Genomic DNA, 23428 nt, shown 5'->3' on the forward strand with positions numbered 1-23428 from the left:
ACTTTAAGTGATAACAGGCTGTATATGATAGAGTGTTGTACTTTAATGCCTCTGAAGTTCCAAATGGTTACCAGCCGTCAGTGTGCTGAATCTTTAGATGATAGAGAGAAAAATCTTTTTAATGCTGAAGTTAGTGAAACATTTCAACAGATTATTTTGGAATCTTGTGGAATGCTAGTTAAAAGGGTTAAAACAACTATTTATTTAGGAATGTGGAAACAGTTTGCTTTACCATGTGCAGGCAGAAGGCAGTTTTGTAACATGTTTTTCCTCTCATGCTAAGACATAAGTGCAATATATATAATCACCTTCGAATTTTGGAAATGTTGCCCACATTGCTATTCAAATGTTGCTTACACTTTTAAAACTGTGACAGGGTCAATTTACATAATAATATCTCAAATTATCTAATTCTGTCCAACATTTTTATTCAACTTCTACTCTCATTTCATGTAAAAAAGTGTATCCTATCAGAACCTCTTTCCTTCTCGACAGGTGAACAAAGCTCTCATCACACCTTCCAGATAATCTTGGTTTTTGATTTAAGTCTTTCACACACTTGTTTGTAAATGATTGCTAAAAATTCATGTTGATGTTGCTATGTATCTTTAGAAGAACCAAAGCTCTTGTGCCTGCTCATGTTTTGACCATTTTTAAATGAATATGCATAGCCCAGGTACTGTGTTCCCTTGTTAATATCATCCTACAGTGATTTGATATAAAAATATGAATCTTACACAACTTTTATGACAGTAATACAGAGTTACTCTGTATTATGTGAAACAATTCTGGATCCTTTATTGTTCATATGGTTTTCCTTTTAGGGGAAGGATTTTGTAGACTTTTGTCCAGAATGATTTGTGACTTTTATGGTCCCCCACTTTCTCCTTATTAATGGCATTGTGAAGGAGTTGCAGTAAGTTAACTGCATCCTAAACATCCTAACTGGTTTTAATTTCGTAATTGCTGTTTTTGGACAATAAAGTCTATCTCATAGCATCTGTGTGAAGAAGAAAATACTTTTTTTACACTAGCAGTGGGTTACTTTAGGCCATCTGTTATTTCTATTTGCATTATAATAATGTTACCACTCTACAGTTATCCCCATAGAACCTTTTGGAAGCTGCCAACTGTGTATTTTTCGTATATTGCTATTTTTGCTTCACAGAGATACATGAATATAGAAAAATAAACAAAAGGGCATAATTTAGTGTGAACTTTAACTTCTAGGTACTGTGTCATCTTCCGGTAAATAGAGTTGTCTTTGTATCAGGTACCTTCTGTGTTTTTTACTTTGAGGATTATACCGCACTTGAATTTTATTTTTCTGTGTAAAATGACTATAAAAGTGAAACCCAAGTTTATGATATGTTTTTTTCTTTAATTGGAAGATAAGAATTTTCTCTAAGTGTCTTGCTATTGAAGAAGTTATGACTCATATCACTTTACTGAAAATTTTGAGTCACTCATATAAGACAGTGTTGTCCAATGCATTATAATAATATGATCTTATAACTTGGAATCCCTTTCATTTAGCTACAGATGCTTGTATGTTTAACTGTTATTGCCAAGAGATGAATAAGACTATTTTGAGTCCTGAACCTGTTCTCCTTGAAAGGGGTATGTGTGTGTGCCAATTCAAAGTAGGATAAAATAATGTTTCCATAATGTCCAATTATTTTATGTGAATTTTTTTTCTAATACCATACATATGAAAATCAGTGTGATTAATACAAAGTAAGTTAAACCAAGACCATGTTTAGCAGATTCTTAAGTCAGTTAAGGTACAGTCCTTTAACTTTTCTGTTTTCACCAGTGGTCGTATTTAGCTTGTTGACTCAATCATGAGTTTACAGAATAAAAAACAAAGGAACTTCCTGAAGTGAGTATAATGTTTCAAGAGCTATGTTTTAATTGAATGCTCTTATTCCTTAAAAGAAAAACACTAAATGCCAAAAAAACAAACAAAAAGGTGTCTTAGTTTGGAAGGCTAGCTGTTACATATTTCAAACTTTTTTTTAGGTTTGTAGGTGGAGAGCTGAATATCTGTTACAACGCTGTAGATCGTCATGTTGAGAATGGACGAGGAGACCAAATTGCCATTATTTATGACAGTCCTGTAACAAATACCAAGGACAAAATAACATATAAGGAACTTCTGGAACAGGTATGTTTCAGAATAACCTTGTTAATGAGAAAGGGCAATAAGTATCACATAGTAGGTAGATACACAGAGGTAGAAACGATCTGCTTCACTAGTTCACTCCTTTTGCTGTGCTCAGTATTGATTTATAAGCTTTTCTACCTCTGCCAAATTATGCTGCATCCAATAGATTTTGAAATTTCTCTATTACCTCTTTTTCTTCTATAGTTTCATAGTTTTTTTGTCCTGATTGGTTAAATTTTTAACTTGTCTATATTTGATTTCATTTTCTTTTCCCTTAACAGATCTTAATTAACAGGTTGGACATAGCATTAGTTAAGTCTCTTGGCAGTTGCTGTGATGAGTGAAAGTACAGTTCCATAGAAATGAAATGTGTACCTTGGCTGTTGCTGCACATAATTGAGTGTAAGCCTAAATGAAATTTAAATGGGGGAACTCCAAAGAAAGCTGCATCACCTGCCCCTATGTAGGCTGTCATTGGAATGCTGGTGGCCCTTCTGTCTGGAAGGTCTGTGGATTTCCACTTCCCTGTTGGCTGAGGTAGCTTAGTCCTGATAAGGTTGTGAATATCCAGTTCTGCATCAGCCCGTTCAGATTAACTCCATGCTTCACCATGGGTGCTTGCAGCCTGCCCCATTGAAGGTTCTTGGCTCTCAGGGCTGTCTGCTGGAGGTTTGGCCTAATGCTGCTACTCTTGTTCAGCTGCCTTCTTACTTCCAGTTACATGTAGCAGTTGAACTTACACTGAGTGCAAAGAAATGTTGGAGTTGGGCTCGTATTCTTCTTTAATGTGTTTCAGTGTGCAAGATGGATTGCTTTGAATGCAGCACACTCACTGTACTTAAGTTATGCATGTAGTATCTGGAGTAATGTGATCCTGTGGTTTGAAATGTGAAATGAGGTTCAGAATACAGTAATTCAGTTTGTGAGGGGTTTATTCCACTGTTGCAAGAAAAGAGAAGTCATACAGCTACAAAGAAATTATAAACCTGTTATGCATTCTACCTTCTAAGGAAAATGTAGAAAACATGTACTCCTTAGCAGTTTTCTTTTTATTTACCAAGTCCAAAAAGCAACATGCCATACGGTATGCTGGAGCTGGAACAACTAGCTTCAGTGTCTTAAGGAGTCAGAAGACTGAAATGATTCAGCTCCTTATCTAATTTTATTTATACTAATATATAATAAGTACAATTACAATTTTATATATACAATTTTTGTGTCCTTTGTCTTCAATAATTATGATACATGCACATTAGATATGTAAATATATGTGTATATATTAAATTAATTTATATATATGTTGCATCTAACACTTGGTTTATTTTAATGCAGAAATACAACATTTTAATGTAAATTATCTTAAGTGAGCTTGCTTGGTAGAAATTTCCTCTGAAAAGATCTTGAAAAGTAGTCTTTTTTCTGCTTTTTAAGCCTGATATTGTATTAAGTTTCCTAAGTTTATGTCTCTTTCAGTGTATTAATTGTCTTAAGACATGGTGAATTTGTGCAAAGTGAGAAAATTTTGCTAGTTGACATACACGTCCTTTCATCTACATTTCTTGTTACAGAGCATTGCCAAACCAAGTGAAAGAATTGGTTTAAGTTTTCTGGGAAATGTAGCAGTACTCACTCAGAAGTTCATTATAATCTTGCTGGAGGCTGAGTCCTATCTAAATACTATTTCTGAATTCTCTGCAGTTTGCTCTTAATCAAAAGCAAATAAATGTGAAAGGCAATATTTGATATTAATAGCTTGTCTGTTGAAGCTTTCTGGTCCTCTCTTGTACAAGAAGTTTAATTTGGTTTATCTGCTAGCTACTGGACTCCTGAAAACAAAAGTAACAAAGAGATCTGCTGAAAATTTGTATTTTTTTCATGGATCTTGTAGGTCTAGAAGAGTTTAGCTTACATTGAAGGAGTCTACGCTTGTGTGTCCCAGTCACTGTTCAACCCAGGAGGGTTTGGAATTCCTCTTTTGAGCATTTTGAGTTGATTTCTGGTTTTGTATATTTTGATGAATTTTTTTGGCATGGACCAAAACTGCTTTTGGTAAGTGCTAGGAGTTTACTTCAGAACTGAATGACTTAGAAGCCTTAGCTGCTAATACAGCTATAGTATTTGGTTGCTGGGTAAAAGTAAAACCATGCTCCCTGGGTCCATGAATTTGATAGAAGTGTAATTTATGCTCTGGTCCAAGCTTAAGGCCTACTTGAGTTTCTTATTATGTCACTTAATTTCAAGTGATTTTATTAGTGAAAATGTCAAATATATTAAAGTGAGTGAACAGTCTTAAACTTGAAAAAAAGTGGAGAAATAGCCTGTTAGTTTTTGAATGATAAAGTACACTACACTGCATTAATGTAAACCAAATGACAACACATTGTAACAAAGTGGAAGTTTTCATGGCTTTTAATAATTTAATGAATTGTCAGTACTCACTTTTCTCCCCTCCCCTTTTTTTTAGAAAGAGTGATTGCTTGGATGTTTCAGGGCTACCACATCAGTCAGAAGGACGATGTAAACCTGCTTTACAATGTTCCCCTGTCTTCCAAATAGTTGCAGAAGAGACAGTGTTTTATTGTGTAGTCCAAATGTTCTCTGTCTGTCAGAAGGATGGGGCACAAGGAAAATAATAGATACCTGTGCATTGTATTGGATTGTTCTCTTCAGTGACCTTACAGTCTTTAGGGTGGGGAAAGTACGTACAGACACGTGATTACTGGGTTTGCAGAAGTGACATGTAGTTCCTGTCTGCAGTATGCTGTACACATGTTCTGCTTTAAATACAATTTAGCTATGATAGGTTTCAATAAAAATTATTTAAATGCATGCAGATCTCTTCACTGTCTCCCTCCTACACCCAGGAACCAGTTATATAGCTTGTTTACAGGCACTGGGAGTCTTCTATTACAAAATTACTAATTACGATCATTAAACATTGTCTTTTTGCTTTAGCAGGCAAACATTGCCTTTTTCATAATTATTAATAGTTATTTATTAAATAATGATAATGAGTAATACTTGTCCATTTTATTTATTTTATTTTATTTATTTATTGCCCACTCTCCACACTTACAGTGGCTATAAAAATATTAAATGTTATTTGCATTGCCTCTGGCCTTTTTGTCAACACTGCTTGAGAGTCACAAGCAGGGAAGATAATGATTAGCTTTCTTGTTTCTTTGAGAGAAGGTGGTGTTAGCTCTGTGTTTGCAGATTTTAACATTTTCACACTAGGAAGTATAGAAAAGTAATTTACCTTTGGAAGTAGAGTTGTTATATTTATTTACAATTGCTTTCACTAATTATACCTAGAAGTGACTGTAAATGCTGGTGGTATGGCAATAAATGCTAGCTTTGTACATGTCCAGTCTTTGGCTTCTGTTGAGTTTTCATAGTGTATATGAGTTTTATATGATCTTGATAGGTATTAATAAGTCTAGCATTAAGGATACTTTTTCTTGAAAATCAGTAATATTTAAGATAAGAGAGCTTTTCCGTACAAATCATACAGATACCTTAGTTTGTGTGAGTTTTTCAGCTTGGTGTGGTGATGACTTTGCCTTACAAACATGTTCTTTCTTGTGGTTGAAAATAACAGCACAGATTTATGCAATGCTTACCAAAACGGAACTTACGCAATATCTTCTCATGCAAGAGTGCTTGCTTGGGGCTTCTATGTTTCTATTTTCTTAAATCCTTGAGGAGAATGTAGAAATGTGGTGTTTGATTGTGGATGAGCTGTGAATGTAATGCAAAGACAGAGCAGATGCTCCTGGAGCTTCTGAATGTTAATATCTCAGGTTACTTGAAGTCTGAACCTCTATTTCCACTGAAGAGAGAAACAGTGAAGTGGGAAATTGATATATAAAAGCAATATGAGAGCAGAGGTGCAGGAAATAATGTCATTAGGTAGAGAGGTAAAAGAGTAGAAAAGAGCAGTTAAAACCAGCCGTGCACCTTTGATTTGCACAGAGTGATCCATGATGCTTCTTACTTGGGTAAATACATCACTGTAGCTGATTTAGTATTGGTTATTTTTATATGTCCTTACTGCATACAAAGCAGTTGATATATATTTTCAATGTATTTATGAGGGGTTTAGGACTGAATGTAGTTACTCTTTAAAAAGAGAAAACTTAAATTTTCCAATATTACAAGTGAAAGCATTTATTTCAGAAGCTGCCACATATTCATGCTACAACAAGCAGGTTGGGACGACTTCACAGTGCTTGTCACAGGCTCCCATGCTCACTATAATCCAACTTAATATGTGGTAAATACTAACGAAATATTCAGTACTGCTTTTGTGACCGAATATTGTGTACTCTCAAAGTAATAAATGTTTTCTCATGGTGTTATGGAGGCATTGCTGCTGACCAGTCTATTGTATTTCTTGAGTTCCAGTCCTTTGCTGCTGTACACAGTCTCTCAGGTTTCTGCATAGCAAAAATGAAAATCTGACAATGATTAATTAATTAATGATTAATTAAAAATTAATTTTAGATCTAGATATTTCTCTGAATTTGTGTTCACCTTTGGTTCAGGGTATAAGGTCTCTTGTTGCTGATGCTGAGAAATTTATGATACTGCAGTAAAGAAAATACTACTACATATTGATTAGTGTTTTAAAGTTGGCTAGTTGGGACAGAACTTATATTATGAAATACCTGTTTGCATTCATTCTTAAGAGCTAAAATTGAGAAATATAAGCTGTGGCCTGAATAAAAAAATGACTGGTAGACTGACATTTAAAAATTTGCTAGGCATTGCTATTTTTTTTTAATGTACTGTCTGCAATAATTAGTCTCTTTCCATTTTCATTTTAAAAAAGAAAAATGTATTAGTGGGTTTTTTGCAAAAAGGAAATGGTCTTAAATTTATTGAACCTTGATTACATTACATCAACTTTCTTTATCATGCTGGTTTTCTCTTTGATGTAGTGCATCTGCTGACTGTGTGAAAGTTGTTTTTTTTATGGGGCAACAGCAGATCTGGAGAAACTTCAAATATGAATGTTTTGTCAGTACAGGTCTCCAGGTTAGCTGATGTCATGATCAAACATGGTGTGAAGAGAGGAGATCGTGTGGTCATCTACATGCCCATGATTCCACAGACAGTGTACTGTATGCTGGCTTGTGCAAGAATAGGAGCCATCCATAGCCTGATTTTTGGTGGATTTGCATCTAAAGAGCTTTCGGTTCGCATTGATCATGCAAAGGTAATAAATAACCTGTTTAGAGCAAAAAAAAAGCCACCACTGCATTAGTTGCTCCTATCAGTAAATACGAAAAACCTGTTGTTTGGATTTTTTCCCAGACACATAACATTTCTCTTTGTGTGGCACACAATCTCAATTTGTTTATAACACCTATTGTTGCAATATGAACAAAATACTATGTCTGTGCTGAGGTTGATGCTTCTATAGCAGACACCAAGTGAGCAATTTTGACCCCTTCTAAACACCAGGATTTTAACACACTGTTATCTGTATGGAGTGTACTTTCTTCTCATGTTTGTCTATCTTTTTCTACAAAGCACCTCCTTAATACTGGCTTTTGGTTCAGCATTTTCAACAAATGTATGAGGAAAATTCTGCCAGCCCTAAGTGATTTCATTGGCTTTTTTGATGTGTAGACGTATTAGGTAATACATTTTCTCAGCTATGTTTTGATTTAGGAATGGTATTCCCCAATTTATTGTTTTCATTGAAACGCTTCAAACCTTACGTTGCTTTTTTGCTCCCTCCTATCCCTCCTCCTCGCTGTGGTCGGATGGAAAGGAGAATTGGAGGCCTAAAAGGTAAAGATCAGGATGAGGTAAGAACAATGTGCTAGAAATAGCAATGAAATAAATGAACAGTAACAGCAGCAATATTCATAGCAGTGTGCAAGAAAGGTGAATGATTCACACCATGCAGAGATCCACACACTACCCCACCACACCCTCTGGAAAGGAGCCATCCCCCTTCCCACCCTGTGTATGGCTTGAGGTGGTATAGAATGACCTCTGGATCCTGGCCATGCCCCTCCTGGCTATTACAAAAATTAACCCTGTCCTGGCTTGAACTAGAACAAGTTATAATTCTGCTTCATTTAATTTCTACGCAAAGCAGGACAGCTATGGAAACAGTTGCCCTAAAGAAGTGACTGTGCAGATTACATAATTAATAGAGGTGAAAGCTTTAAAGGCTTCTGTGTTCAGCATAACTTGAGCTTGTTTATAAAGCATTATGATGTCTATGCTACTGAAATGAAAATAGTGCTTGATTATTCTTAGTACTCTATATAGGCATATTAGTAGCTTGTGTATGGATTAGTTTCAAACCAGCTAACAGTGGAATGGCCTATTCTTGTTTTCTACTAGTGAACAAGGTGAAGTCTTTGTCACCTTGATCAGTCACCTGAAGCATTCAGACTCCCTGTGGTAGCTGTCTTATCATTGAATCATGTTGCTTAGACGTATAAACTAAAACAGGATTTTGTGTAGGGTTCAAGTCTCCAGGATTTGTGGAACGTTCATTTAGATTTCTGTGTGCAGGAGTGCTTTTCAGATGACTGAAGTTTCAGTGTTATAAATATCTGTAAATAGAGAGTTGAATGCATGTCCCCTCCTCTCCTGGATGCTTTAACAAAGATGTTAAAATGGCCAAAATGGTTTGTTGGAATGATGAAAAGAGGCTAACAACAGCTCTCTAGTTTTCCTGGTCTGTCTTCCCACTTCCCCATTTTTTTAGCAAGCTATAATTAGGTAAAAATAATGTAGAAGAAAAAATTATAAGCTTTAAAAACGGAGGTAGCTACAATACAAATCGTCTAGCATGTTTACTTTTAGAGTATTTTGCAATTATTAACTAATTAATCCCAATGATTATTCCCCAGGAAAAAGGGGAGAGAGCACAATAATCATAATCCTTGAATCATTCATTAAAATGAAAAGAGAGGAAATTGAAGTCTGCTACCCAAGGTCACACAGCAACTCTCGAAGAGCTATATAATTATTAGCTGCAAACCATGGACTAAGTCCTAATTTACATTGCCTTTTGATTTCTTTAAAAGGCAGTGTTATGGATAATTTTTGGTCCGTCTGATGTATAATGAAAATGCGAGTGAGGAGAGGTACATCCTTAATCTAAATTTCAAAACATGCCCCAATTTTCAGCATGGTAAAGCTTTCATGATAGGTGAATTATACACTCCTGAGGCTACCTGTAAGTACCTGTGATAGACAGTAAAATGCTGAATAAGTAAAGCAATTGCACAATAAACTAAGCTTTTTATTAGGCTTTTATATGAATTGGTTTAGATGCTACAGTACAAGACCTGATGTTGCTAAAATTAGTTAGAAAGTGTTAAAGATGTCCAGTGGAAAGCTGGCTGTAAGATGCTCTTGTGGAAGAAAGATCAAACTTCATACTTATACTGTTGGAAAGTCTGAGTGAAAGAAATAACAAGCACTTTCTAGTGACTGTGAAAAGGTATAGTTGGCCATCTTACCTTAATTAATCTTGAATTTTAAATAGGTCTGGGAATGCTGCAAAGTCCTGCAGCTGGTAATTTCTTCTTGTGTCAGGTGTTGGCAGTTACAGGCCATAGTAACATTCTGCAGTGAATTGCAATGAAGTGATATAGAGAATGAGAACAGGATTTTTTGTTATCTTTCCTTTTACTTGAATCTGGGAATATATAGTTTGTAAATATCAAAACTGGGGTAGGTTGATACAGTCATGGAACAGTTGGAAGGGACCTTTAAAGGTCATCTGGTCCAACTTCACTGCAGTGAGCAAGGACATCTTCAGTTAATCAGGTTGCTCAGAGCCCTGTCAAACCTGACTTAGAATGTTCCCAGGAGGAGAGCATGTGTCATCTCTCTGAGCAACCTGTGCCAGTATTTCACCCTCATTGCAAAAAATTTCTTCCTTATATGTAGTTTAAATATACCCTCTTATAGTTTAATACCATTATCTCCTTGTCCTATTATAGCAGGCATAGCTCATGTCCAGCTTCTCATCCACCAGTATCCCCAAGTCCTTCTTGGCAGGGCTACTCTAAATCCCTTTAGTCCCCAGAGAGCATTGATTTTGGGGGGGCTTGGCCTGGCACAGGTGCAGGACCTTGCACTTGGCCCCGTTGAAGCTCATTAAGATGTTATGGGCCTGTTCCTTGAGCTTATCCATGTCCCTGTGGACGGTATCCTGTCAGGAGTGCCAGCTGCGTCACTTGAGGAGTATTAGAGAGTATATAAGAATTTGTAGGAGGAGTAACAGAATAAAAGTGTTGGTCTTATACCAAGGTCTTTACTATTGGGCCTTGCTTTATCTCGTTTCTGCTTCATAATACTGTTTTTTCTATAGCTAACTGTGTTGGTTTTGCCACTACACTCACTATCTATGTTGTTTCTTCTCCAGCAGACCCTTGAACTCTCCCTGTTTTTTCTCCAAACTTGGTATATTTCTATCTAATCTTAACATATAGGACTACGTGGAGCCACATGAAGCAATATGGGAGCAGAGGTGCAGGGGAAATAATATCATTAGGCAGAGAGAAGAAAAGAGCAGTTAAAACCAGTACTGGGCCTTTTATTTGCTCAAAGTGATGTATGATGCTTCTTCACTTTGGTAGTACATAACTCTAGCTAATTTAGTATTGGTTATTTTTGGATGTCCTTATTACATACAAAGCAGTTGATGAGCACAGGTGACATCATTTACAAATTACTATAAAGCTAGTGATAGCAAGAGTCTTTCATCTTTACACTTGAATAGAACTGTGTATCTTGTATTTATTGAAGTCTATCTTCAGGATGGTGTCCCAATGAATTTTCAGCTTAATCACATTGTATTGTATCATCTTCTATTATATCAATGCATTCCAAAAAGGAAAATCAATGAATGCTGAAATTTTAAAGCTCATCCAAAGTCTTTATATTGAATACACACCAATTAGGGATCTTTCCTGAATGGCAGATTTAGACAGGAAACATTGTATAATGGCACAAGAAAACTATTTAATCTTTGCTTTCTCTGCTGAATTTAATTTAGCCTTAACTGTGGCATTGTGGTTTATGCCTACTTAATGAGATTTATGCTAATGCATACAATTAGTAAACTCGCTTGATCAAAGTGAGCACCATCTGATAAATAAACTTCTAAAATTTCAAAACAACGGGGATTGAAGACTCATTCTTTTCCAAGTAAAATATGTTTTAACACATAGTTGTTTTGGTATTACCTTTTCTTCCCTAAAAAACAAAAAATAAAAATACTGATGTTTGGACCTAAGTCAAAATATCTTGTAGGCAGATTTCTTAATTTAGAAAGTCTTACATGAAAGCTTTATTGTGATGTAAAGATGTGAAATCCACATCTGGAAATGGGTCTTAGTTTAAAAAGCCCCAGAACTATACAAATCTGATTTTTAGTAATTTTGCACCCTCAATCCACCCGGAATCCTTTTCAGTCTTGAGAAGCTCTAGCCTTATTTCCCTCATGTGCCTTATGACTTTAGCTTTTTCTCTTCCTATATTTCTAGTTTCCTGCCATCTCTTGTTTGCCTTCTTTTCCCTCTTTCTCTGTTTTCTGTCCAGTGACTTTTAGTGCAGACTTTGGAAAAGCTAGGAAAGTTCTTCAGTTAGTATTGAAATACGAAATCGGAAGCATTATGTAGAAGGCAAAACAATACAGCTAACTGTTGACATCATTGCACCACTCATCCTTATTGGATGGAGCTAAGATGTATTCATTAGTACTTGTGCAACTAATAAGAATACTGTTGATTTCTTACTCAAATATGCTTGAAAATAGTGAAGTCTCAGAAGGTATTAATGTTCTTCCAAACAAAAAGCAGATGTGTGGACAGTGAGATTGCACAAGCTTGATGTAATCTAGAAAACGGATCTAAAACCTTGTGTCTAATTATGTAAAGATAAATTGTATACACTGAATTTAATGGAAAATGTTTTTAGGTTAGGTATCTAAAATACATTGCAACTGTACTTATTAACTATCTTATTTTTTTTAGCCCAAACTTATTGTAACAGCAAGTTTTGGAGTAGAACCGAAAAGAAAAGTGGAATACATATCTCTCCTAGAAGCAGCACTGGCAAGGGTACAGAGTAAACCTGATAAAGTTCTCGTTTACCAGCGACTTAATTTGGTGGGTGTACAGTTGTAGTGCCTCTGTGTTAACTTTCACATGTTTGTGTAGTGCATTTACCTTTACTTTTTTGCATGAAATATTTTACTGTATCTGTTGTAGTTTGTTTTTTAAGGGCGAGCATTGTATTAATAAGATTTAAATACTAAATAGAACTAATGCAGTAGTGAGATTACCAAAAATTTAATAGTACTATATAAAAAATTGAATAGTGCATGTTTTTTGAATGAATTCCATTTATTCCCTGTGGTTTTCTTTTGACAATCTTCTTATTTTTCAATGGGCAGGGCCATGTTCCTCTTACCAAGGGTCGTGATCTTGACTGGGAAGAAGAGATTGCAAAAGCACAGTGTTCAGAATGTGTCTCTGTTCCCTCAGACCATCCTCTTTATATTCTGTATACATCTGGAACAACAGGTTTGCCCAAGGTAAAAGACTGTCAGTAGTCTTAAGTGTCTGTGGCCAGCTATTTGCAGCTCCTCTTGAAAAAATATTTAATTTAAAAGGTTGAAAATGTTAGCCAGAGCACAGTACTATAAATGACAAGCATTGCTACAAATGGTTTAATCTCACTTATTCACATTTCACTATTTAAAGGCAGTGTCTAGGAATAATCCACGTTTTTAAAATCTAAATAGTAGTAATATAAAGATAAGATGCATTTTTTCAATTATTTGTACAAAAATAAACTTTTGAAGATAGCAAAATATCTTTTATTCAGTACTATCTTCTGTGTTTTACTTTCTTAGATAAGCATAGCATGTCACTTAATGACAAGACCGGTTAATATATCACTTGTGTGATAGCATTTATTGCTGACTAATCTTGTTCATTATTTACATATTAGCTAATTTTCTTGTAGATAAGACATGGTGAATGGCATTACAGATTACATGAAATAAAGCATGTTCTGAACGCTTGTGTTACCGCACATTTCTGGGTACATAATACCCTGGAAATAGAAGTTTAGATAAAGTGAAAATTAAAAAAGGGTATTCTTTGGAAATGTTTGGTTTTGAATGTAGATTAGTTTTAACTACGTATTTTTAAATGATTGTATTTTAAAAGTGAACTCTCTGAGTGTTTGCTTGGTACTTACAGTGCTCTTTAACAACATGGAAGACAAGCTGAATATGATTTTCTGGTGATAGTCTTACCACCACTGATTTAGACAGTATCATGCATCCTGGAGAGACCAGCTGTACTGCTAAAAAATTATTTAATGGTGTTGCCTATAAAGTTCAGAATCTCTTAGGACGTAAGGGAAAACAAACAGCACTTTTGCTGAGAAAAATGTCTTCTGCTTTTACCTTGAAAGCAACATATGTATCCTAAATCATACAGTTACATTGTCAAAAAACCCAAGATAAGATCCTTTGTTACAACAGGTATTATCCTTGACTGAATATCAATAGAGAATCTCAGAGGTAATAGTTCTCAGAAGTTTATTTCACTGTGATGTTTGTGCAGAGAAAAATATAGATACCTTGAATCAATTACCCTCAGGAGAGAGATTTTCAGCTAACAGTAAGCTACAGTAAGTAACTCTCAGTGAATAAAATAATATTTTTATTTATTCAAGTAACTTAATTTAAATGGTCATGCAGGTAAAACTACTTGGTTATGACCTTCCTAAAAAACTTGTTGAGTTCAGAGCAGAGGCTAAGTTAGAAGCTGAGTCGAACAAAGGCAGTCTGCTATCTGAAATTGGTGAAGTGTTTGTAAATCATTCTCTGCCATAGCAATCTCCATTTTAATGAGTTAATGTATCTCTGCAGTCCCTCATTTCTTGGATGAGGCCTGAAAGTGCCTGTTCCATTCTATTAAGTACATCAAGAGAATGTACCATGCCTAGCACAGACAGACAGCTGCATTGTAATGTCTGTGCAGTGCATATTTGTTTGGTCCAGTGGATTTCATCTGAATTTTAGTTCAGGACACCAGGACATAGTTTACTTAATTCTTTCTTCTAGGAATAATGTGCTAGAAGGTGATGAACTGTATATTGACTATACTAATATTGCAAAATATGTCCAAAAGTTTCCTGTTAATGATGTTCTGTGCTGGTTTTTGGTTTACCAAGGCACATGATGCTGTTGATAATCTCTCATTCTAATTTTCAAATCCCTCTTTTAGCGGAAGACTGGGGTGGTATTCATTTAGCATTCATATGTGTGCTTCAGGCTAGATAGTAAATTTTAAAGAATATCCATTGGTTTAAGCCAATTTTCTGACATCTTTAAAAAGAGTCAGGGCAGAAAGGGACATTTCAGGGGGTAATTCACCCCCGTTTTTTCAGGGATCATCTGCTTTGCAGGTGCGAAGATGATACAGATAGAGTAGGCAGGGAGTTTAAAATATGCCTAGCATTTAGATAGTACAGTTTCAGTGAGATAAATACTTAATCTCTTATTTTTTTGTCAGCATATATTGACTGTTTGTATATCCAACTTTAATGAGAGAATTTTAGCTTTGTTAGTTATCTTCTGATTGTTTGTTTTATTGTATGTTTGGTTTCTGTTTTCCAAAATTACTTCTTTAGTGGAAGTGTTAGTATGTTCTTATTGGAATAGATAATTTCTTAACTGAGAAGTATTGGAGTTGGACAACTTTAATTCCATTGCTGCTAAAACCTTAATATTTAATTGAAGAGAGCAATATGATTGTATCCTTCAAATCCTAATCATAAATACTTAAATACTCAAATTTTCTCATTTAGGGTGTTGTGAGACCAACAGGAGGCTATGCAGTTATGCTTAACTGGACCATGTCAGCTGTATATGGCCTCAAACCTGGTGAGGTAATTCTATTTAAATGTCCTGTAAATGTTTATGAATGCCTTATAAAACCTCTAACTATAATTCTGTTTATATTTCATTTTAGGTATGGTGGGCAGCTTCTGATTTAGGCTGGGTTGTTGGTCATTCCTACATTTGCTATGGACCTCTCCTTCATGGTAATACTACAGTTTTGTATGAGGTATGATCCAGTCTAATAAACCCCCCTTGGAAATGACAGCTGATGATCCAGATGATCTTATCTATGCTTGTCTGTTCTTCATGCTGCAGATACTTAAATTATGTGTGTCTTCAGTGTTTATACTGTCCCACCTATTACAGTAATTTTTAAGGAAAACTTACTAAACTGTTCTACATTTTTGTGAAGGGTGATGGTTTGCAGCGTAAAGAACTCTGAAACAACAGAACTAGAAAAGGCAAATGGTGGAGTGTACCTGTGTTATTGATTAGACTACTTTTATTTTGGAATTAGGAGAGGGTGTTGTGTTTTGTATATCTTGTGATGAAAAATACTTACTGAGAGAGCTGTGTGGTTGGAACCAGAACTTCTGCTAAGGAGACTTGTCCCTTCTTTCTTCTCTACCACTCAAGGAAACTGAACCCAAGACTCAGATGACATTTGGAGCTTAGTCCTTTCCTTCTGGGGTTGAAACCTAGTGGGGTGGAGAGGAGACTAGTCCAATTAGAGTGGCCTGCAGCATCCTTACTTTGCTGCTCAAAAAAAGTAATAATGCTGTCTTACATTGTTATTTTTTTCAGTTTATTGTTGATTTTACTGAATAAGAAATAGCAAGAACATCACCCAGTAGCAGAAATGCATATTTGTAGACTCAAATATTGTATTAGCTTGAGTATTAAATTACTATAGTCTAATTAATGTTTAAGTGCCTAATAGATGTTAATTAGATTCTTCGTGCTAAGGGGATTAAAACTCAACACCACTGCAATAGTTAAGTAGAAGAGGAAGCAGTGTAAGAAAATTGGCAAGTGCTTGCAGATAATAAAAAGATTTTGGTAGATTTATTCTGACTCTGTTTGAGCACTGATGATGTGCCAGGCCACATTAAAATTGTTGCATGAATTGTCAGAAGTGAATGCATTGGGATTGATGTGATTATTGTCATTGTAAAGGTACCTCTGAGTTTAAACTATTACAAAACAGAAGGAGTAAAAATCCTACTTTTTAAAAAGTGAACATAAAGCAAAATTAGAGTTAATATCAGATTGACTTACATACCTGTTTTGTGATTTTTTGCTCTTGGTGAGATCATTATTAAATAGAAATAGTACATTTCCCATTTTTCTTCTCCAAGATGCCACTAATCAAGGCTTAGACAATTTTAATGGCATAAATGTCATCTTTTTGAAAGTTAATAATGGGAAGAAAAGGAAGGTCTATGCACAAAGGAATAAAAGTAATTTATGAAGAGAATAGTGCATCATTTTTCCTCTGCTCAGCAGACTGTATTAATAGTAAATATTCAGAAATTTTTGGTCAAATCTCCTAAATGGTTGCCTAATTATATATTTTGAGTTAGGGAGTATCAGTGTGCTGTTTAGCTATAAGGGAAGAACATCACATTCCTTTTGCTTGTGGGCAACCACTATTGAATGTAAACTGTGCTGACTTCATACCCTCACTACTTCAAGTGTTTTGTTTATTTTTAAATTACTTAGGTGACAACTTGTCATTTTAACAATTACTATGGAAACTATGCTTTTAGTTTTCACTTGCTGTTACACCATTGTCAGGAATGCGAAAATGATGATGAATTATTTTGACTACAAAAACAAGTGTATTGTTTGTTTGTTTTAAATAATCTGTCCTGTTTCTTTTTCTCCAAAACATGACAAACTTCAGCAACGAATAAGCTACCTGAAGTCTCACAGACCACTCTGTTGCTCTTGCTAATGGGGTTTCAAGCTGTGAGCAACAGGACAGTATAAAGAGAGAGTCTAGTTACTACTTGTGGTCCTGTGATGTCAGAAAAAAGGCAGCATTGTAGTTCCAGTGTTTGAGACTTTGCACTGGAGCTAGGGTAAGGAATAGGATACTCACACTTGTAAAGAACCAGGCATTAAGGACTTTGAGTGGTCTAGGTCAGAGAAGGAGCTACTCTCCCACACAGAGCTGTAGCAAGACATCTGTGTGCCTGGAATCTCTCACAAGGCTCACTGGAGTCCTATAATTGCAGCAGATTTGCAGGATATGTAAGAGAAACAGACTTGAAATTACCCTTTTTTGGCACAGTTCTTGGAGACATCCAGCTTTTCTTGCTGTTTTTGTAAGCCAGTATCATCAGTTTACAAAGCAAACATTGTTTCTCAAGTCTGGCAGGGATCACTTTGCCATCATCCATACTGATGGTGCAATGAATTCAGTAGGACATATCATCTCAAGTCTTTAGTAGAGCTTTGGCAGCAGGGTCACCATCAGAGGGATGAATGCCTCTGTGAGCATTCTTCTGAATCCTGGTACATAAGGATTTTGTGTGTGCTTCGGCATCAGCAGGTTTTAGTGGCAATGAGTTCCATGCACTACATTTTCTATACAGAGAGAATTTCCTCATAATTTTGGATTTAGTGGTAATTGAAGAGCCCATTGTTGTTAGAGGCTCAGACAGAAAGGGAATCGATGCAGTCTTGCTCCTGCATTGTTGGACATTTTATTATAGCTCTTCTTCTGTGTCTATTTCCTCAAGTAATGTATCCTGATGGCTTCTCACTTGCTCTGTATAAGAGCTTTCTTATCCCCTTGATAATTCTTGGTATCTGTGAATCTTTTTTGATAATCATGTATGAAATCATAAATCAACAGCACATTTTGCCTCAGGTTGTCTGCTCAGCTCTTCAACATCTCATAAATTGCATGCTAAATCTAAGTGCTTCCAAAAAGATGTTCCTGTCTGTTTGTCTGTCTCTGAGTCTCTTGGTAGGAGTTTTCTGTGGGAATCTTCCTAGCTGATACAAGAAGTGTCTGTTCTTACTTTACTCTTTTAAGTTAGGTGAGAGAGATCACTCTCTTTCTACTGCCCTGTTCCCATTTCCTGTGCTCTCATTTCCTGTCAAACATAGATATTATTGCCAGTAACTTTTAAAAATAATATTCATCTCCAGTTTTGAAGTGAATACTGAATAGCAGCAGGTCTCTAACTGGTCCTTGCTGAAATCCAGTGGAAGTATTTCATTTGCTGAGTCCCCAATTGACTCAGCAGTCTGTAAACATATTGTGAATTCAATTAACCCTGTGGTTTATTGTTCATATTGTTAACTTTTAAAAATAAAAAAATTGCATGTGGTAATGAGCCTTTATGGAATATGGTAGTACTTCTTAAAATTTTTGTATAATAAATGACTACTTTCTCTGGCAATTTTATTTGTAGGTTTTGGGCTCTGAAATTAATTTGCACTGTCTCAGATATGTTTTGCTTATGTGTTACAATCTGATTATTAGAGAGATTAATTAAGGTGCAAACAAGACCATATGTCAAAGTCATTAGTATGGATTTTATTTATCAGTAAATGTGCAGTAGAGAGAAAGATAGAAAGAAATAAAGCAAAGAGGAGGGGGAAGAAAAGAGAGACAGATTAAGGGGAAAGTTAGTCACCACCCTTGTGGATCTGGTGGCATCCTGTTGGTCCTCTTCTTCTTCTGGTCTTCTCTGTGGTGCATGTCCCATGAAACATAGTATTCAATGGGTATTAACATGCATTCAGGTGTACATGGGAATGCCCAAGCACCTCCCCTATGAGGGAGGTTTACACTGTCTTAGGCAGCAGAATCTGAATCTGTGGCAAAACTTTGAAAATCGCTTGCAGTCCTCTGGTAGAAGGCTTGAGGAATGAGTCTGGGGAAATTTGGGGGTCTGTGATGGTTTAAGACCCCTTCTAAGACATGAGAGCTGCCTCTCACGTGATTGTCCCATGGTGGTGGATGTTCACTCTGTCTTGTGTGGACCAGAGGTTTTGCCATCACACTCCCAAAAACCCCACCTCCTCCCTCTTGGATGCGTTCTTCTTTCCTAGCCCTGTTTACTTCTCCTCAGACCTGAGGTAATTGGATAGTAGTGCCACCTTTATCTTATCTCAAGTTCCCTGTCAGGTGGTTTAACTCACAGTCCAAATTCCCATTAGGAGGCGTATTTGGAGGGATGAGCTTTGGTGGTCACAGATGAGCTTCTTTGCACACTTTGCTACAGTGGGCAAAGTCCTTCAGTGATCTTAAAATGTTTGACCCATTAACCATTTCAGTCTCACACATTATGTCTATTTTTGTTTATGCATTTGCTAAACTTGAATAGCTTCCAAGACACTTGGGAAGTTTTTCTGCAGAACCAGTAAGAATATTTTACACCTGTGCCAGATTTTTTTTTCCTAAATGAATGTCTTATTTTGTGGGTTATATTTCCTCTCAACTGTCGGGTGAATTTTCTCCACTTTCTACTGATTGTGTTTTATTTGGTTTTCTCCTATATCTGGGACTGGTAACACTAAACCTAAACTGCTTTAAGCTTACCTGTGACATAAATATCCATCTGTCAGAGTCCTGCATGTTTACCCAAGCACTCCTGAAAGTTTAACAGTTTGTGGAAGATACTGTCAGGCTCAGGCTAGCTGGAAGTTTGAGGCAGAGACATGTCTGTGACATAGCACAGGCAGAGATCAGGTGTGAATTGGGATCTGGGAGGGAGTGGGTGTGCTTAGGGCCAGACAAAGCCCTTTTAAGGGGTCTGGATATTTACATGTGGTTAAAAGTAACAGCCTACTTTATTACTGTCAGACTGACCAATTTCAGCTTGCTTCACAGCTAGGTGTTTTGATTGTCCATGATGATAATTACTTAATGGGAAGCTTGTGGCGATTTGGCGTTTTTCAGAGGCCATTTGTTTTAGCATTGGTGATGTGGGCTTGAACTTTTAACCATGTTCCTACAGATCTTCAGGTATACTGAACGTTACAGGGAGAAAGTGTCAACTTGAGCAATCAGGTTCATGAGCAAATACTGATGAACACATGAAAATTGTGATGAAGAAGTCTGCTAGGGTGATGCTTCAAGACAGTCTGGTGAAAGATTTTTCTTCGGGTACTGTGTGTTATATGAAAGGAAAAAGGATGTAACTCACTTTTTCGGCTAGCATGATTTTGCATTTCTTTTTGGTAATTAAGGATAGGCTAATTGCAAAAAGAGGGATTTTGATGTTGTTTATACTATTCTCTACTACTTGGGCTGAGAACTGTTCTTTTTCATTTATTTTCTCTCAATATGTTTCTCACTGCCTGCTTAATCCTTTTTAAAAAATGTTTTTTCAATTGTGCATTCTATTTTGTCTTTTTAAAAAAATCTTTTATGGTGCTCCTCTTTTTGAAAATGCCTCTCAGCAGGAGCAGTTTCTCACCATAGGGCTGCAAAACCAGTGGTTTGCAGCCTTGCCTTTCTTGTGTTCTTTGAATCTGATTAATAGTTCACCAGTGCTCTTGCTAGTGATCAGGTGCAGCTGGATGCAGTAGGAAAAGTGTGCATCTCTCGACTTGCATACTCTGTTAAAGTTCATCTTCTACATGTGGGCCTTTCTAGTGAAAAGGTTATAGTGATACCAGTGGATCTAAAGCTCATTCTTCATTAACATCACCTTTTAATTTCAGAATATGGAGCAGTTCATGCACTGTGGTAATTACACATACATTAAGATCATGACTATGATTCTGTGCTGACTGCTTTTCGTATTTTCAACATCACAGAAAATTCTTGATTGCTTTTCTTAGGATTACTTAGCATTGAACAATTTGTCATATATGATTACTTCTGTTTACAATTCTCTTGACTATGCCCCTTAGCTCAAGAAAAACCCAACCCCAAACCAGACGACAGTCTGGTAGCACACTAAAACAGAATGGGGCCCTTCAGCATCTCTCCAGGCTTCACGTGGGGTAGCATGAAGGTTCAAAAAAGCTACTTGTATGCAGCTAAGTGGAAATTTTTCCAGATTTGAAAAAGTGTCTAGGTAAGAAAAAGCTGTCTGTGCATGGGGATATAGCTGTATTGCCACTGTGTCCAGAGACTCCTTGTTCAGAGGGAGTGCGGGTGTTTTCTGAGCTGCATCTCAGGGAAGATGCATGACTCACTCTGCTACCAGTGCAATAACGCAGCAATAACGTATCTTTGTTTGTGTCTTTTCATTTGCAAGTCCATTTATCCTGATTTTCTAAGTAGTAACTAGTATGTGGTGTGTTCATGTAAGGGATGGTTCCCAAAGCTCATGAATTTATTTCTAGAAGTGAATACACTCACAGTATTATTATTTTTAACAAAGCCTCCTTTGAAGTATTACTTGAAATTACTTCTGTTGCTGTGTTACCACTACTGTTACGTGCTCAAGCCTTGAACTGTCAAGGAATTATGAGGTATTTTTATCCTGTGACATTTTAAATTATTCTCTCCATAGGGGAAGCCTGTGGGAACGCCAGATGCTGGTGCCTATTTCCGTGTGCTAGCAGAGCATGAAGTAGCTGCCTTCTTTACTTCACCAACTGCAATTAGAGCAATCCGTCAGCAGGACCCTGAGGCAGCCCTGGGAAAGCAGTACTCACTGAAAAGGTGAAGTAAGGATACATTGGAAGCATTTTTTTCCAGAAACAGGCTGCATGAACTAAGAATAACAGAGTATCTGGAGTTTTGCCCACCTCTGTAGAGTGTCATTTTAATCTATTATTGAAAATTTAGGTGTACGCATATTTGCTTGTAAATTTCTACTGATAGTTTTGAGGACGTGAAAGCTGTTAAAAAGTCTGAGACTCTAATGTTAAGAACTTTTACTGAGTGATTCCTCTCCCATCTTTTACTTTACTCCCCAGTGCTTATACTCGGTAATACAGTCTTGGATTATGTCAACCAATACTGTTTTTCCACATGACTTCTCATTCTGTTAAGTGCACAGGATCTTTAGTGTTCGTTTAATCAGAAGATAGTCAATGTTTTGTCTGCTCCCCAAAACTTTGTTACTGTTTATGATTATGTGTCCAAAGATCTGTTTGCTGCTTTTAAGGAGTTTGTTACTATACTATCAGCTTGCTCCAAAGTCTTGTCTGGGTTTGTCCTCATAAATCCCCTGTGAAGTGAGAGAGTGGTATTATCTGTATTTTGTAGGTGGGAAGCTGAGACACAGGGAGATTAAGGTCAGAGTCTTCTGTTAGTTTTGAATATCTAGTCTGAGCCACTGAAATACCACTGTTTCAAAGATTGTAGTATTATATGGTTAAAATGTGGTATGAGCATTATATTTATGAAATGCTTCTCACAGTAACTTCGATGTGTGAATGTTTAATACTTCTACAGACCAAGTTTCTGTATCTCATGGTAAACATTCTAAAAATGAAAAATACATGGGTTTGGACCACATCTAATATTGAAGTTGAATGATTTGCTCAGCATCACACAGGGACTGTGTCAGACTATATAGGCAGTATTCACTCACAAGTACATCTATTATCATCCTTTTTCAAAGAGGAGGGGAAGATGCAAAGCCATGTAGCTTCATTAGACTTCCACATTTTTAATTGCTCAAGTTTATTATTAGGAAGCTGGGTTTATTCCTGAGGTATTCATTACAAGCTTATCATTACTTTCTTCCATCTGTTTTGACTGCTATCATCAATCCTTACTCCTCTTTGAAATAAGAAACAAGCTCATTTGAGACACTAATGCGCTATTGTCCTATGATGTTTATTGACAAGAAAGTAATTCAGAGGCTAGAAAATTTAATTGCTGTTCCTTGGCACTTCTTAGGCAATTACTTTGTCTTTAGAGTATTCATTCAGTGGGAAAGCTGCTAACCTGCTTTCTAAGTTGTCTCATTCTCTGGGCAAATGAGAATTCTAGGTAAGAGTCTCCTTGAAGTATCAGTTGCCACAGATGTAAAGAGATGTTTAATCATTCCTATTGGGTCATATCAAATAAGCTTCTCCACTTGTCTGCAGCTTTAGTTGTCTCATAATTCATAGTTCACTCAGCTTTGGACCATGTCATTCACTGAGATGTGCTGTCTCTTTACTAAACCCTCTAATGCATCATTTAATATCTGGTAGGTACAGTTGTTAAGACAGTCTATCAGGTGATTAAAATTGCCATTCTAGGAAAATACTTGGGCTTGGGTGTTACTTGGATAGACTTCGCTATTCAAGGTAAAGTGAATTCTGTCTGATTCAGTTTGAAAGCAGTCTTACTTTTAGTTCATTTACTTCATCCATGGTGCTTTCTTCTTTGTTACATGGTGAAGAATGTTTGAAATGTCTTTCTGCTACATGTGCTACAA

At 36.3% G+C, this 23428-nt stretch overlaps 1 protein-coding gene across 9 annotated transcripts in view; it reads left to right on the top strand.

The window, feature by feature from the left end:
* The window catches only part of ACSS3 (acyl-CoA synthetase short chain family member 3), a 104987-nt gene that overhangs the window by 42194 nt on the left and 39365 nt on the right, over window positions 1-23428 (top strand). For all 9 annotated transcript variants that reach the window (XR_015803790.1, XR_015803792.1, XR_015803789.1 and 6 more), the window contains 7 exons: window positions 2023-2167; window positions 7200-7388; window positions 12187-12321; window positions 12609-12749; window positions 15041-15121; window positions 15205-15300; window positions 21563-21714. Coding sequence is in view for 4 of the 9 variants with exons in the window: in XM_088165009.1 (XP_088021135.1) it covers window positions 2023-2167; window positions 7200-7388; window positions 12187-12321; window positions 12609-12749; window positions 15041-15121; window positions 15205-15300; window positions 21563-21714 (939 nt within the window). In the remaining 5 variants the exon portion in view is untranslated. The remainder of the gene's footprint in view (window positions 1-2022; window positions 2168-7199; window positions 7389-12186; window positions 12322-12608; window positions 12750-15040; window positions 15122-15204; window positions 15301-21562; window positions 21715-23428) is intronic.

The sequence above is a fragment of the Sturnus vulgaris genome, chromosome 5 (genome assembly GCF_052056855.1).
Source record: "Sturnus vulgaris isolate bStuVul1 chromosome 5, bStuVul1.hap1, whole genome shotgun sequence".
NCBI lineage: Eukaryota > Metazoa > Chordata > Aves > Passeriformes > Sturnidae > Sturnus > Sturnus vulgaris.